Source organism: Pelophylax lessonae, assembly GCF_965119305.1.
Source record: "Pelophylax lessonae genome assembly, chromosome: 2".
NCBI lineage: Eukaryota > Metazoa > Chordata > Amphibia > Anura > Ranidae > Pelophylax > Pelophylax lessonae.
Window position 1 is genome coordinate 100,145,353 of NC_138769.1, and position 15,408 is coordinate 100,160,760.

General features: G+C 43.2%; 1 protein-coding gene across 2 annotated transcripts in view; it reads right to left on the reverse strand.

Annotated features, from left to right (window-relative positions):
• The window catches only part of TMEM50B (transmembrane protein 50B), a 44,462-nt gene that overhangs the window by 14,490 nt on the left and 14,564 nt on the right, over positions 1-15,408 (reverse strand). For both annotated transcript variants that reach the window (XM_082248382.1, XM_082248383.1), the window contains exons 2-5: positions 14,330-14,463; positions 12,061-12,173; positions 4,003-4,070; positions 878-970 (exon numbers count right to left, since the gene is read on the reverse strand). In XM_082248382.1, coding sequence (XP_082104508.1) covers positions 878-970; positions 4,003-4,070; positions 12,061-12,173; positions 14,330-14,428 — 373 coding nt within the window. In that variant the 5' untranslated portion in view covers positions 14,429-14,463. The remainder of the gene's footprint in view (positions 1-877; positions 971-4,002; positions 4,071-12,060; positions 12,174-14,329; positions 14,464-15,408) is intronic.

A 15,408-nucleotide genomic window follows, 5' to 3' on the forward strand; every position in this document is an offset into this window, starting at 1 on the left:
ATGAAGTGGCTTATTTACATCTATCTTATACAAAAGTAAAGTTCTATGTCTTTGTATTGGCAGAAGGACTATTTCTTTTATGTGACGTTTAAAGTCTTGTATGTTTTTATATATTTACACAGGGCTTTTTTTCAGCAGGAATGCGGGGGAACGCAGTTCCGGCACCTCCAGTGGGTGCTGGAGGGTCTACTGATGCTGGCTGCTGGGAGATCTGTTGTTGCTGGAGGGGATCTATTTTTGCATGGCAATCTATTGTTGCAGGTGGGTTAATTGTTGCTAGAAGGGATCTACTGTTTAGGGAGGGGTCTACTGTTGCTGGCTGCTAGAGAGTCTATTGATGCTGGCTGCTGGGAGACATTTGGCTGCTTCTGGGGGAGTTCTATTCTATTGCTTTTCTTGTTATCATAACCTAATTGCATATATTCCAATACAAAATTATACTTGGTTCTATATTCTCTAAAAGAGGCTGTACTGGAAGCTGGGTAGGGGGTGGAACCAAGTTTCAGTGCTCCGAGGTTGGAAGGGGTGGAACCAAGGGTTAGTGCTCGGAGGTGGGTAGGGGGAGGAGACACAAAGTAACTTAGAAGAGGGGAGTTCCTGCACCTATTCTCTGAGAAAAAAAGCTCTGTATTTACACATAGTAAAAAAAAAAAAATTATATATAGATATATATATATATATATATATATATATATATATTTCATGGATGTTTATATTTTTTCAACATAATCTACTGGTTATACTACATTTCTATGTCATGAATGTAAAGGTCCACAATTCCCCAGCAAAAAAGGATTGTGGGTTTCGTTATGTGGCCAGCTCTAACAGATGCAGTCTTACTGGTTGCTATACCCAACTATGGAAAAGGGGGACTCACTTTGTGTAACATAGGCACCAAAAAGGATCCACATGGAGGCGATAAGTGATCCAAACATCATCATGAAGCCGATGAAGAGCCAGATCCGAGCTCCTGTGAGACAGAGATCACAGCATTACACACAGTTTTAGAATACATATGTTACCCCAACATTTCAAATTCCTGATATGTGCCTGGAATACCATGTACTTGTGTTAAAAAGTATCTGGTTCTGTTCTGTAGGAGATTTGATGGAGGTTTTCGGGGTCCCCCCTCCTCCGATGCAGACCAGCAGGGCTATCCTGTAGTCAACCTAGCATTTTAGTTATACCTGCCTGTCTAGGTTTGCTTTTGCTTTAAGAAAAAAAGAGGGTAAAGAAAAGCAGTTGCAAAATATGGCTACAACAAAGGTGAGGTAAATTATCACATAAAGCTTTATTGAATGAAAAAATATATGGAATAAAATTGTAAACAACAGCATCAGCATTGCACAGAATGTAATAGGAAAATTACCTATCAGCATAAAGATGAACACTGCAAAAGGTCCTGTCTAGTGAAAAAATGGCACCACTACGCTACAGGCTCCACCCACCACCCCAATTGAACATTGAAAAAATCCAGCGATCACTTGAAAATTCAAAAAATATTCAAAAAAATGTTCATAATAAAAATGAAATTAATTGTAGCGCTCTTGGAGTGTGAACATAACATGTATGGAGAGAGCCACCCCCAGTAGAGACATCCAGTTGGGAATATCTGTAAAAATCTTGATATAAGAGTTCTTGTTGGTGGTAATCAAAAGTCTCCGTGTATGACCGTTCGGTGCAGGATCCTCACACCCACATGGTATGCAAGGGTAATTGATGGCTCTACCACATCCCCTTCTGGCAAATGGACATGTATTAAATTGCTGCACTTTCCAGGTGAATCTTTAAACACATAACACAGCAGTAGACACCGTATAGAGCGGCACGGACATATGACTTAAACGGACAGATAAGCAAGCGAAGCAGGCAGACAAACATATGACTTTAGACATTGATTTGCATACCCGGTCTAATGTTCAACCAGTGTATGTGTCTGAGCAGTCAGAGCGCTCTGTAGCTGAATGTCCTCTGGTCTGTAGATATTGCAGTCCGGTATATAGAGTATGCTTGCTACTAAACACACTTGGTATGTCTCCGACCGTTCAGTCAGCCTTCCATCTCTATAGATATCAGCAGGACAGGCATATAAGCAAATAAGTAGTCACAGGAACAGAGCCGTTTACTGACCGTATGGATGGTCTGAGTCCGTGTCATGTCCGCTTAGTGCTGTCCGTCAGAAATCAGTCCGATTGTATGTCCGGCCATGGTGAGTCCGTTGGGGAGGGCAAGCCTTAGTGTCCGCCAGAGAGCGTAGGAGCTTATCCGTCTACCAATCAGGGCCTGGGCATCGAGCACACGGTCAAAGTTTTCGATAGGGTGGAGGGTGGAGTCCGCGGGCGTAGTGGTGTGTGACGTCGACGCGTTTCGCGTGACGCAGCACGCTTCTTCAGGACGTCTTGCTTTTGCTTTACCTGACTGGGCCCCTATTCACAATGATCAATAAGTTTGCCCATTGCGCTGCCTTTATTTCCTGAACGGGATTGTTTTATAGCCAAGCTGTCTTATATCCTGTACTCTTGCATTTTGTATAAGTCTACCTGTATATGTTTCTACACATTTGCATCCATGGATATGTTCATGATGACATATTATTTTGTCTTAAATAAAAGTTATTTATAAAAAAAATTTAAAAAAAAAAGTAAACTCTTTCTATTGCTCTGTTTGTGTGAAATACCTGGTGATCCTGCCAGTCCCTCTGCTTTCCTATTTCAAACTGACAACAAAGAAAGAAAAGAAACACAACCTTACAGTATATAATTGGTGGATCCATGATGTAGATGTGGGTGGACCACATATCCATGTAAGTTCTGCATCCATCTGCATTGGTATTACAGATACATTGTTTGTATGATATAGATTACTCATTTGTTCTATGTACTGTATATACAGATATGTGCTGAGGGAGCTGCGGACCAATACACCCCCTGGGGGAGACTTTAGTAAAGTTGAAACGCGTTGGGGTTCGGGGGTCCGACACCTTGTCACTGCATGCTATCACCCATATGTTTTGTGATATCCACCTTTTCATGTCCATGTTTGACTATGTACTGAAGGTTTTTTTTAGAAATTGATGTGACTTTTTATAATAATTGTACATGCAAGTGCCTTTTTGTAATTATGCAATAGTTTTTGTTTTTTTACATATATCTTTTGCTACATACATCTTTGTAAATTTTCTATGAAAACCTATTAACAAGGCATCTTAAACATCCCCTCTCGCCCGTTTTTCTAGGAAAATCTTTTTCTAGGATTTTTTCCAGGTTTTTTGCAATCAATTTGGGATGGATGCCAAAAATAAATTACCCTACATATAAGTGTAACTGAGCAGTTATATATTTGAGTTTCCAGTAGTCCTGCCCTGTTTATGCTCTCCTGATACAGTACAGTTAAAAAGCATTGTATTCCTAGGACAGGGAGTGTGTTAGGCTCCATGTACACGGGACGTTGTTAAAAGTCCCTTTGAATGCTGGAATTTTTAGGACGTTTGAAACGTTTGAAACGTCCGTTCGGTCGCGTTTGTACCCGTGTTTAGCGGGTGTTTGCGGGCGTTTGCGTTTAGAACCGTTCCTAGAGGTCAAAAAAATTATTCCCCTTTAAAATGGAAAAACACGAACGGTCATCGCGTTCGTGCGTTTGAAACGCCGGGAAACACACGTTCGAACGCAAATAATTGCGTTCTAAAAACAGTCCCTGAACGCAACTGCCTGCAAATGACTGTAAACGACCTGGTGTACATGGACAGATAAGATAAAATGTAGATGGGTTCAGGGGCTTCTGAAAAAAACGCCCAACTGCTCCTAAACGGCCATTTCCAGCGTCCCGTGTACATGGAGCCTTATTGTCAGGATCACCAGGTGAAAAAAAAGAAAGAAAGCTTGAAAAAAAATAAAGAAACCAAATGCAGCCACCACCTCTGAGGACTGGTAAACTGGAATATATGACAATTTTGGGTTTAGATGCAAATTATTCTACAAACAACACAAACATAAAAATACTGACCAGCCCTTCCCAAGCAGCCATCACTGTAGCTGTCTCCTCGTACCTGTGCATTAGACACTGCGTTTATCCTGCAGGGATAGAATGTCAAACATGATATTAAAATGATGGCATACATTGCTGTTGCCTTGGGCATCAACATATTTCTTCTATGAATCAGATAGTTACATCTGCAGTAACCAGAACAAACAAACATAAAGGGAGATGTTCCGATGGTAGAGATCTGAGAAAAAAAATGTATCTGGCTAGTGGCTTTGAGCAACATTGGAGATTCCTAAAGCCGAACTCTGACCTTACTTTCAGTCTTGCACATTTGCACAGGCTCCTCTCCTGTACTAAAATTGCTTACTCTGATTCCACTGCAGACTGTCAGCTTCTCGCAGTGTGTAATAAAAGCTGCAGCAAGTCAGATACAGGCAGCCTCATTTCCTGGCTGGAGAACATCCGAGATCATCCTTTTCTCCCCAGCCTTACTTTCTTTGCCCGCCCCTTTCTCTCATTGGATTTCGATTTCACAGAAGAGAAGATGTGGACAGCGCCAGTGGGGGACACCCATTGTACGCCTCCATCCCTAAACACTTACCCGAGTCCAGCGGTGTCCCATCTGCAGCGCCACTTCTCTCACTTCCTGGCCTTACAGGTGACAAAGGCAGCAGCGGAAGCCATAGGATCCTTGCTCTGGTCATTAAAGCTCCTGTGAGGGGGGAGTGGAGGTGTGGCTTAATGGTGCTGTGTGTATCAATGGACAAACACAGCCCAACTTTGGAGTGTGCCAATATGGGTGCCCCTATAGCACATTGCTTGCTATGGAAGAAGGCGCAAACAGTGCTGACAGGGGACTCTTTGGTACATAGTTACATCGTTAGTGAGGCTGCAAAAAGACACCAGTCCATCCAGTTCAACCTATGATGAGTGTGTGCGATAAGTGTTTATGTCAATAGTACCTTGAATACACCTGTATGTTGTGGTTGTTAAGGTGCCCATCTAATAGTTTTTTGAAACTATCTATGCTCCTCGATGATACCACTGCTTGTGGAAGAGAATTCCACATCCTTACCGCTCTGACGGTAGAGAACCATTTATGCAGTTTAAGGTTAAACCGCTTTTCTTCTAATTTTAGCGAATGGCCGCGTGTCCTTTTTGTATTCCCTTTCACTGAGCATTGTTCCCTATGCTAGGGTCACCAGTACAATATTTGTACATTGATATCATATCCCCTCTCAAGCGTCTCTTCTCCAGAGTGAGAAAGTTTAATGCTTGTAGTCTTTCCTCATAGCTGAGATCCTCCATTCCCTTTATTAGATTTGATACCCTTCTTTGGACTCTCTCCAGTTCCAGCAAAGAACTGGACAGCATACTCCAGATGTGGCCGGACCAGAGTCTTGTAGAGTGGGAGAATTATCGTTTTCTCTCTGGAGTGAATCCTCTTTTTAATACATGCCAGTATTCTGTTGGCTTTGCTTGCAGCAGCTTGGTAGGGGAAACACTCTGCAATATTGTTGCACAGAGCAGGTTAAAGTATAACTAAAAGCAAAACTTTTTTTTAGCTTTGGATATAGTGGAGAGGGGTTAGAACATCTGTCAGATTTTATTGCTGTCTGTGCCCCCGTTAAGGCGATTCATCCTCTCTGATGGTCCTATTTACTATTATAATTTAAAGTAAAAGAAAAATCACAACTTTGTCCCCCAAAAAAGTAATAGCATGGAAATCTTCCAATGGGGACCGTAGTTCTGGTGACCTAGGGGTCCCCAAGGAATTCCCTTCATTTGCGGGGATTTCCTCTCACTTCCTGTTTGGCTATGGAACAGGGAGTGAAATCTCCGTAATGGGGCAAAGATGGCGAAAAAAAAAAAATCTTACAGGCGTAATAACCCTCCCTTACGCTATCCAAAAATGAAAAAAAAAAAGGCTTTGTCTATAGTTCTACTTTAATTATAACATCTGTCATATTTGAAAAAATGCCTTTCATATCACTTTAAAGCTCGATTCCAAGCTAAAGAAATATTGTGTAAATACAATAGGAATGAGCATTCTTAGTTCACGTTTCCTGACTTTTGCCACAAACCTTCCTATGGATTACGGTGTCCTCAGTACATTAGCATGCAGTGCTCCTTTTTGTAAAAGTCGTCTTACTTTATTAGGGCTGCTGTTAGAAATGACGGAGCCCGTACCTGGCAGCTCCCCCCCCCTTCAATTTATCAAGACAATATTTTCACTAAAAATACACTAACATCAGTATTAGCGGACACATCCATAACAGGGAACTTGTGTGAATTAGCCCTTTTTTAATTGTTTTTTACATTTAAAAAAAAAACTTCTTTTTTTTTTTATGTTAAAAACTTTTACAATTATTTTACAATTTTTTTCAATTAATTATTATTATTTTTTTTTTTTTTTACAATTTGTTATTTTTTTACAGGGCAGGGAAGCCAGCGCTCGAACTACCGCATCATCCGAAAATTGAGGCCCCGGCTTTTGGGCCTTTTTCACTGAGATGCTGCCAATGGGGAACTGGCGGCCTCTTGTGGTGGCCGGGAGTATGACAACAAGCAGTAACTAGGAATGCAAGGAATTTCCACTGCTTGTTCTCAATACCCGCCCTTCTCCTTCCCAAGAGGTGGAGAGACGGAAGTTTTTGCAGTCTTCATCTGGCGCCCTTTGCTTAAATGGTAAGTGTGCAGGGAGTGTGGTTATTATTTGATTTTATTTTTATTTTTAAAGCGGAGTTCCAGCCATTTACTCACCTGTCCAACGGTCCAGCGATGCGGCCGCCGGAAGCCTCGATCCTCTCCCTCGGCGCCGGCATCACTGCTGTGGGCACCCGGCTGTTACAGTTTGCGGCTTCACAGCCGGGTACCCACTGCGCATGCGCGAGTTGCGCTGCGCGCCGTGATTGGCCGGCAATCTTCTGGGACCTCTGACGTGTTCCAGAAGATTGCAGGGAGGGAGGGGGAGAGGAGAACTTCCGCTCAGGGCGCTGCGGCGCTCCGAGCGGAAGTGGGAGCGGGTACCTGTCAAAACTAGGTACCCGCTCCCCCCCCAAAAAAATGACATGCCAAATGTGGCATGTCGGGGGGTCAGGACTCCCTAAAGCGGAAGTTCCACTTTTGGGTGGAACTCCGCTTTAAATTCCATTTTACACTGCTCTCTCCTGGAAGTTCAAGGATAATGTGTTCTACATATTTATGCACTTCTGCATAAGAGTGTTAGGGCTCTTTCACACGGGCGTTCTGATCAGATCCGCCTGTCAGTTTTTTAGGCGGATCTGATCGGATGCCCCATTCAGCCCTATGGAGCAGCTGATGTCAGCGGTGACATGTCCGCTGACACCCGCTGCCATCCGCATCCGATCCTGTCCGTGAAATCCTGACAGATGGAAACCCTATTTTCCATCCGTCCTGGGGATCGGATCAGATGGGATCGGATGAGAGCGGACAGGCGGTCCGCTCTCATCCGATTCCCCATAGAGAGCAGAGGGGCTCTGACACCTCCCTCTCCGCACACAGTGCAGAGACAGAGCTGTCATGTTTTGCATTATAATACCTTATTCACAATAAGAATCTTTTATGGAAAAATAAAAATTGGATTATTTTTCATCATCTTTCTGCCCTGCCATGCCACACAGCCGATGGCCCCTTTCACACTGGCTTTCTGATCAGTTCCGCCTGTCAGTTTTTCAGGCGGACCTGATCGGACCCTATAGTCTCTATGGAGTGGCAAGCCGCTGCCATCCGATCCTGTCCGCCAAAAACAGACGGATGGTGGTTCTTTTTACCATCCGTCCAGTGAATCGGATTGGATGGCATCGGATGGAAACAGACGGTCCGTTTCCATCTGAGTGCCCCATAGAGGAGAATGGGCTGTGTCTGCATAGCAGAGTGGACAGGACCTGTCATCCGCCTGCTCAGCGGGGATCAGCAGAGAGATCCCCACTGAGCATGTGGATTCTGTATAGCGTAGGCGCCCGTGTGAAAGGGGCCTAAGGTGGCATATGTTACTCTTGGTCACTGGATCTCCTATCGCCCCAACCTTACTGCACTGTTTAAAATTTAAGATCGGTTATTTTCGTTTTTGAAAATAAAGCTTTGTTGTTAAAAAAAAAAAAAACTGGCTCCTAACTTTTTTAGCTGGCTCCTAGATTCCAAACAAATTTGTCAAGCCCTGTTTTAATCTGTGTTAACAGCTCCTGCTGGGATCATTTTGTTTCCCCAATGACCTTGAATTTCCTGTACAAAACATGTGACACTGTGGACTTTAACAATTCAGCTGTGATATCTTGCAATTGACAGGTCGGTCTGTTCTGCAAACAATTCTTGGAATGTAGCAGAGTTGCTAATAGTCCCTCCCTAATCATTCTAGCTTCTTAAAGGAGCTTTCAGTTTTCTTTTAAATACACAGTTTATTAGTGCACATGTAGCACTCCTCTTCACAGAAAACAGCACTGGTGAGTGCAACAGGTGACACAGCATTCCACGCAACTTAAAGTGGACCTGCTACTAAATGTAAGGATCGCTTATACCAGTGCTTCTCAACCTATTTTTAGTCAAGGCACACTTTAAAATTCTGCATAATCTTGAGGCATCCCATTCTAGAATGTAAAAAAACTAAACGAATAGTTTTACATATCGCAGCAGCATCTACACATATGGCCCACCCAACATTAGAGGGGATTTATGCCTCCACCTTTGCACACTGGCACTGGCTAGTATTCTAGCATTTATGTTCTCAATCACTTTCTCTCCTTCTTGCTAACATGACCCCAGTACTGACAGAGAGGGGCAAACAAGGATGCTCTACAGGTTCCTGATGTCCATCCTTATAGAATGCCAGTGGATGGTCCACATGGTGACCAAAGTTATAATGCTGCACAGTAAAACCTGTGACTTTGAGTAACAAAAAGGCTGTCTTGCTGGCAATTTGTGGCAATCTATAGGTATTTTCACATGGCGCCCCTGAAGAACTCAAAAGGCACCCTGGTTGAAAAAGGCTGGCTTATATTGTCAGCCCCCCCTCCCTCTGCAAAAATCACTGTGTCAAATGTCAAAACTCTTCAAAACCTGAACTTCTTTCCAATCTATGAACTTGAAAACAGGCTCTAGAGGGGATCGGACCTATCAATCCCCCATTTATAGATCACTTTGCATTTACAGAAGCTGTAGTATGGCTTCTATGAATGGAGAGGATAGATGGAAAGGGTGGATATAGTTGGGCTATCTTGATGAGAGCCTCTGACAGCCCCTTAGATATAGTAATCGTCTAAAACTTAACTGAACTAAAAAGGTCATTTTTAAATTTTTGTCAACAGGCAGGCTTTTTATTGCAGAAGAGAAATGCAAAGTCTCTTCCGCAATAAAATACACTTACCTGCTTGTTTGCAATCCACTTACATTTCTGGCACAGTGCCAGAATGAATGATTCCCACACATGCAGTTAAGTGACTTCATCCCGCACTGGCCAATCAAGACAGCCAAAGATCAGCACCTGGAAGAGGCTGGGTAGAGGATGGAGGTGAGGGAACTCACCAGCATTAAACCGCAGTAAGTAGGGTAAGTATGGCTGCCTTTATTTCCAGTTTTAGCTTTAAAAGTGGTTGTAAAGCTCAGTCACGAAATCTGAACTAAGCACATATCTGTAGTGTACACTTGTCTATCTCCAAAGCCCTAGGTGTCGTTTCTCTCTAGGGCTTCATTCCTCTGTTTTTTTTTTTTTATTATTATAATTGACGACTTTTATTACATTTTTATTTTTCGAAAAAAAAAAAGACGACAAATACCAAAGCAGATAATTGCGGAGATAATACACAAGTCTACATAAGCACCAAAGTAGGTCCAGGAAAACTGCAGCAGATGATTTCTACGCTGCATTACACAAACTAAATAGAATAGAAGAGCAGCAAGCTGCTTGCTGTGGGGGCACCCGGCAGAAAGGAGGAGCCAGGAGCACCGGCAAGGGACTCAAGAAGAGAAGGATCCAGGCTGCTCTGTGCAAAACCACTGCACAGAGCAGGTAAGTATAACATATTTGTTATTTTTAAAAAAGAAAAACAAGGCTTTGGTATCACTTTAGGTTTGCCATTTTTCACCATGATACATATAGCAAAAATCTATTCCAGACACTATTGGGGGAGATTTACTAAAACTGGAGCACACAGAATCCGGTGCAGCTGTGCGGAGTAACCAATCAGCTTCTAACTTCAACTTGTTCAATTAAGCTTTGACAACAAAACTTAGAATCTGATTGGTTTCTATGCAGAACTGCGCCAGATTCTGTGCACCAGTTTTAGTAAATCTCCCCCTATATATCACAGTAAAGAATTCAATATATCTCCACATATAAAGGTGTATATTTTATGATGATCGCTGCAGTATGTCAGTGGAGCCAGAATACATCTACATGTTTCACAGGTAAAATATAGTCTGCTTCATCAGGAGAGTGTCAAAAACATCAAAGACATACTCAGTCTTGGGGTGGGTTCAGGGGAACCAGAAGGTGAAAGGCAAGCCCTTCCAAACTGTTCTACTATGTACAAACATACAATAATGATGATGAAATGATCACCACCCTGTGATTCCTATTGACCATATAATTACTGCTCATTGGTCCTGTGCCAGGCATGGATATTCATAAAGTTTCCATTAGACAACTACCACATTGTCCTGTCCTTGCCAAAAGGATAAAAGGTTTCTAAGTAGGAATGAGATCAGGCGTGTTCAGATCATAGACAGAACCCACCTGAGCTATCCCGCTAGAAACAACATTTCCCGCTTGTGCGATTGGCTCACTGATTTTCCCAGAAGTCTGCACTAAGATACAAGTCAGATTTTTGGCATCCCCTGCAACAAAAATGCTATTTTGGGTGAGATACTACCAATAGGAAATCGCATCTAAAGAGGTGCAGACCCTACAATTTTCCTCATTGGAGCCCTGCAGGTGCAGCAGCTAGTTGATAATTATGAAACCACTGCCATTAGATTCACTCTGAACATAGACACGCAAACAATCAGGGATTTTTTTCAGAATAACAAAAGGTAGGAATCTGCAACAAAGTGTGCAATGTACAGTGATCACCCAGAGGGGAATGTTTTTTTCTCAACAAAAGTGGAGTTACTTTTTAAGCACAGCTTATAAAGGGCAGGGTTTTTTTTTCAGCCTGTAAAAGCACCTGTATGTAAGCCTACATGTCCATGCACACATAGGTGTTTACAGGTGTATTAGAAGAGGAGAGTTTACAGGCTGGAAAAAAAAAATACATTACAAGTACATTCGGGAGAAGAGCTTAGAAACAAAAAAACGCTAAACATGTCTAAACGCATGCTAAATGTGTAAAGTGTATGTCCATTAATGCATTCCAATGGCTAGAATAGACTAATATACTGGCCATAAGAATGCATTAATGCTCAAAAGCTAGACGTGCCTAAATGTGTGTGCAATAGGCAGATTTTACCGCATTTTTTAGGCAGCAAGAGTTCTGTTTTCTTAGAGAGGCTTAAACAGAATCCCTGTATGCATGTGAGGCCTTATAACAGGGGTCTCCAAACTTTCTAACCAAAAGAGTCAGTTTATTGTCCTTCAGACTTCATAGGGGATGGACTGTGGCCATCAGGAGTAAAAATATTCCAGGCATCAGTGAGAGTAAACAATGCCACATTTGGTATTAGGGGGGAGAAATAGTGCCCCATCGTTGATATCATAGGGAGGAATAGTGGTGTTTGTGTCCCACTGATATCAGCTGGCAGAATAGATTCTCAGATCACAGGAAGGAATAGTGCCCCAAGGGCTGGATAAAGGCAAGCAAAGGACTGCAGTTTGGAGACCACTGCCTTATACAGCTTCCTGGCAGAGTCGATCAGGTAGGTTTAGACTAGGATCCGAACATGCCTGAGCTCACCCCTAGGAACATTACTTGATCAGACTGTGGAATAATTCAGGGAGCATCCTGACCTTGCATGGCTCCATCTGTCAGTACAACCAGAATGAATGCCTGTTTTGGGTTTCTTAGACTTTACCGTATGAAATACAGGCCAATATGGTGTACAGCATTCTGCAGAAACTCAACTTACATAAAAAATGCCACTGTAGAGAATACACCACAGGTGTGAAAAGCATGGTTCAGGACATCCTGTGTAGGGTACACCACTGCTGCATCTATCATAATCCACCAGCCTGAAAAAAACTGAAACAAAACGTATTTAGGTAACATCCAAGATAGGGGAGGGGAATAATAAAAAAATATATATCACAGCTGACATAGCATGCCGGTGTTCAAATAGAGCAAGTGCAGTAAGGATGGAGCTCATCCACACTCCCCATAGAAGGCCCAATCACAAAGACCGACAGCACACTAGGGATCTCAGCATTTTAATAAAGAAGAAAGCTTATGTGCACACTGGAAGCACCATCTGGGACCGCCTGACTCTGATGCGTTTCAGGTGTCAGCTGTATCGATGACACATCAGAGGCGGGAGGTCCAAGGCAGTACTTTCCGTGTGCACATTCAGAATAATGTATTATTTCCTAATCCTTCTGTATTGAACTGTATCGTATCTGTACTTTATATTGTAAAGCGCTGCGCAGACTGTTGGCGCTATATAAATCCTGTATAATAATATTTTTTTATTGCACGGATATAACAAAAACATTTCAATGGTAAATTGAACAAAAGGAAGCAAATAATAAATAGCTGTTTCCTTTAGATACTTTATTCCCTTTACGACTGACCCACATGTGTGCGGCAGCAAAAGGGTGGGTTTTAATGGTCACACGCTGCACATCAACATCGACCGTTCAGCGATGCATGTGCCCTGAGAGTACGCTCACTATGCACTCTAAGCACAAAGATCAAGGTGCTGCATACCACTCTTGGTCCAGGTTACAGATTAGTACTAAGCAGGACCAGTTTCTGATCATGGGACTACTATGACAGCGGTCACATGATCGCCAGTCCAATTCTACCTCCTGGGTGTTCCAAGAACGCTGAGGAAGGCGGGAAGGGGTTAAAAGGACAGCTGTGCCTTTAAAACATTTATTGCTAAATCCATTCTCCCATCCCTCTAAGTCAGGGGTTTACAAACCTTCCAAAGAAAGGGCTAGACTATGGCTAGTGGGATTGGAAAATGAGATCAGAGAAAAGAATAGTGCCCCATTGATGGTGTCAGTGGGAGGAATAGTTCCTCATCACTGGTGTCAGTCAGATGAATATTACCACATCTTTGATGTCAGTGGGAGGAATAGTGCCTCATATCAGTGGGAGAAAGTGTCCCAAGGACCAGATAAAAGCAAGCAAAGGGCCAGATCTTGCCCGCAGTTTGGAGACCACTGCTCTAAGCTTACCTACACTAACGACCCCTTGTCTTGGGTAAGCACATGGAGCTGGAGACAAGCGCTGCTATTCAAGACTATTAGGTTATTTGTCTCCTTGCTTACTGCATTGTTGGACAGTGGTGGGAGTAGAGGGGCGAGCTGATGACCACACTAGCTCAACTTGGAGACCCTATAGAAAGACATGCATACTGCACTTTGTCCCCAGGGGGTTAGGGGAAAGCAAAATAAAAGCAAGACCTCCTACAGTAAATAGCTCTGCATACTTGGCCTAAGTCTAACTTTCTAGGAAGGGATTCCAGGATCAGGGTGGCATCCCTGGTACCTTGACTGGGCCCACCCCTCTCCCAAGTACAGTACAAGAACAGAGAGGCCCCCCCCCCCCCTTATGTACAGTAGGTGCTCTCAGCGCTCAGGCAGGAGGGGGTAAAAGGACAGCTGTGCCTTTAGAACATATATTGCCAAATCCACTCTCCCATTCCTCTAAGCTAGGGGTATCTAAACTTTCCAAAGAAAGGGCCTGTTTAATGCCGTTTAAACTTTAGGGGGGGCCAGACTCTGGCTCGTGGGAGTGGAAAATGGGATCAGTTAAAAGAATAGTGCCCCATCGATTGTATCAGTGAGAACAATAGTTCCTCACCATTGGTGTCAGTGGGTGGAATATTACCAGATCTTTGGTGTCAGTGGGTGGAATATTACCAGATCTTTGGTGTCAGTGGGAGGAATATTACCAGATCTTTGGTGTCAGTGGGAGGAATATTACCAGATCTTTGGTGTCAGTGGGAGGAATAGTGCCTCATATTAGTGTGAGAAATATTGTCCCAAGGGCTGGATAAAGGCAAGCAAAAAGCCTTATCTGCCTAATGCTCTAGGAAGGGATTCCAAGATCATGATGGCATCCATGGTGCCTTTACTGGGCCCTCCCCATTCCTAAGTACAGTACAAGAACAGAGAGCGCCCCCTTATGTACAGTAACAGCTCTGAGACATGTAAAATAAAGACATCACTTACCAAAACACCGGCTACAACAGAGGCTATAGTGTTCCTCTTCTCCCCCCAGTCGATGCATTCGCATTGCGGCCAACGGAAATTATCCAGGAAGCCAGCCATTTTCACCAGAGGCTTATCAGCGGCTCCTTCTTCAACTGTGTAAGTAAAATAATTGTCAGCCAAGAGGGATACACCAGAATAAAGCAGGACAAAGTGTGTCAAACAGATCCAACATATAAACGTTTCCCTTTACAATCACTTAAACAATCCCCCTAAATGATAGTTATGGGCAGGTGACAGGACCTGTCTATTAGATCCCTAATGTCTCCTCCCCCACCACGGTGCGTCTTCCAGCTTGCCTGTGCGATCAGGGAGCCAGGGAAAAACATTGGCTGGCGGCAGGTGTTTACCGTAGAGCTGACTGTGGACTAGATGGTCGCTGGCCCTCTCTATGATCCTCAGAGACCACAAATGATGTCATGTGCCGGCAGATGTACACAGAGTCGTTTTTTTAGCCGGAAAGCCTGAGATAGAAAAAAAAAAAAAAAACAAAAACTTTTTGATCCCAGGCTTTCCAGCTGAGAGATGTGGGGACTTATAGACCCCAGATCTCTCCAAAAAACAGGAGCGATCATGTCCTATTCCTAATACAGGGGATGTTTACATTCCTTGTAATAGGAAAAAAAGTGATCAAAAAAAAAAAAGAAAGAGTATAAATAAAAAAAAAAAAAAAAAAATTTTTTTAATGCGCCCACTGCATGCTCACACACAGAAGTGAACGCATACGTAGGTCGCACCCGCATATGTAAACAGCATTCAAATCACACATGTGAGGTATGGCTGCGAACGTTAGAGCGAGAGCAATAATTCTAGTGCAAGACCTCCTCTGTAATTTTAGGCAATGGTTTCTGATACACACAGTTTTCCCAAATGAAGCCTCGCTTCACATTTGTGTGATTTCCAGTGCAACTTCGATGCGACTTTACACTATCTGGCACCCAAGTTGCATCAAAGTAGTGCAGGAACCTTTTCAAAGTCACATAGATCCGAACGAGTGCCATTGAAAACAATGGGGCTACGACTTGTCATGTGACATTAGG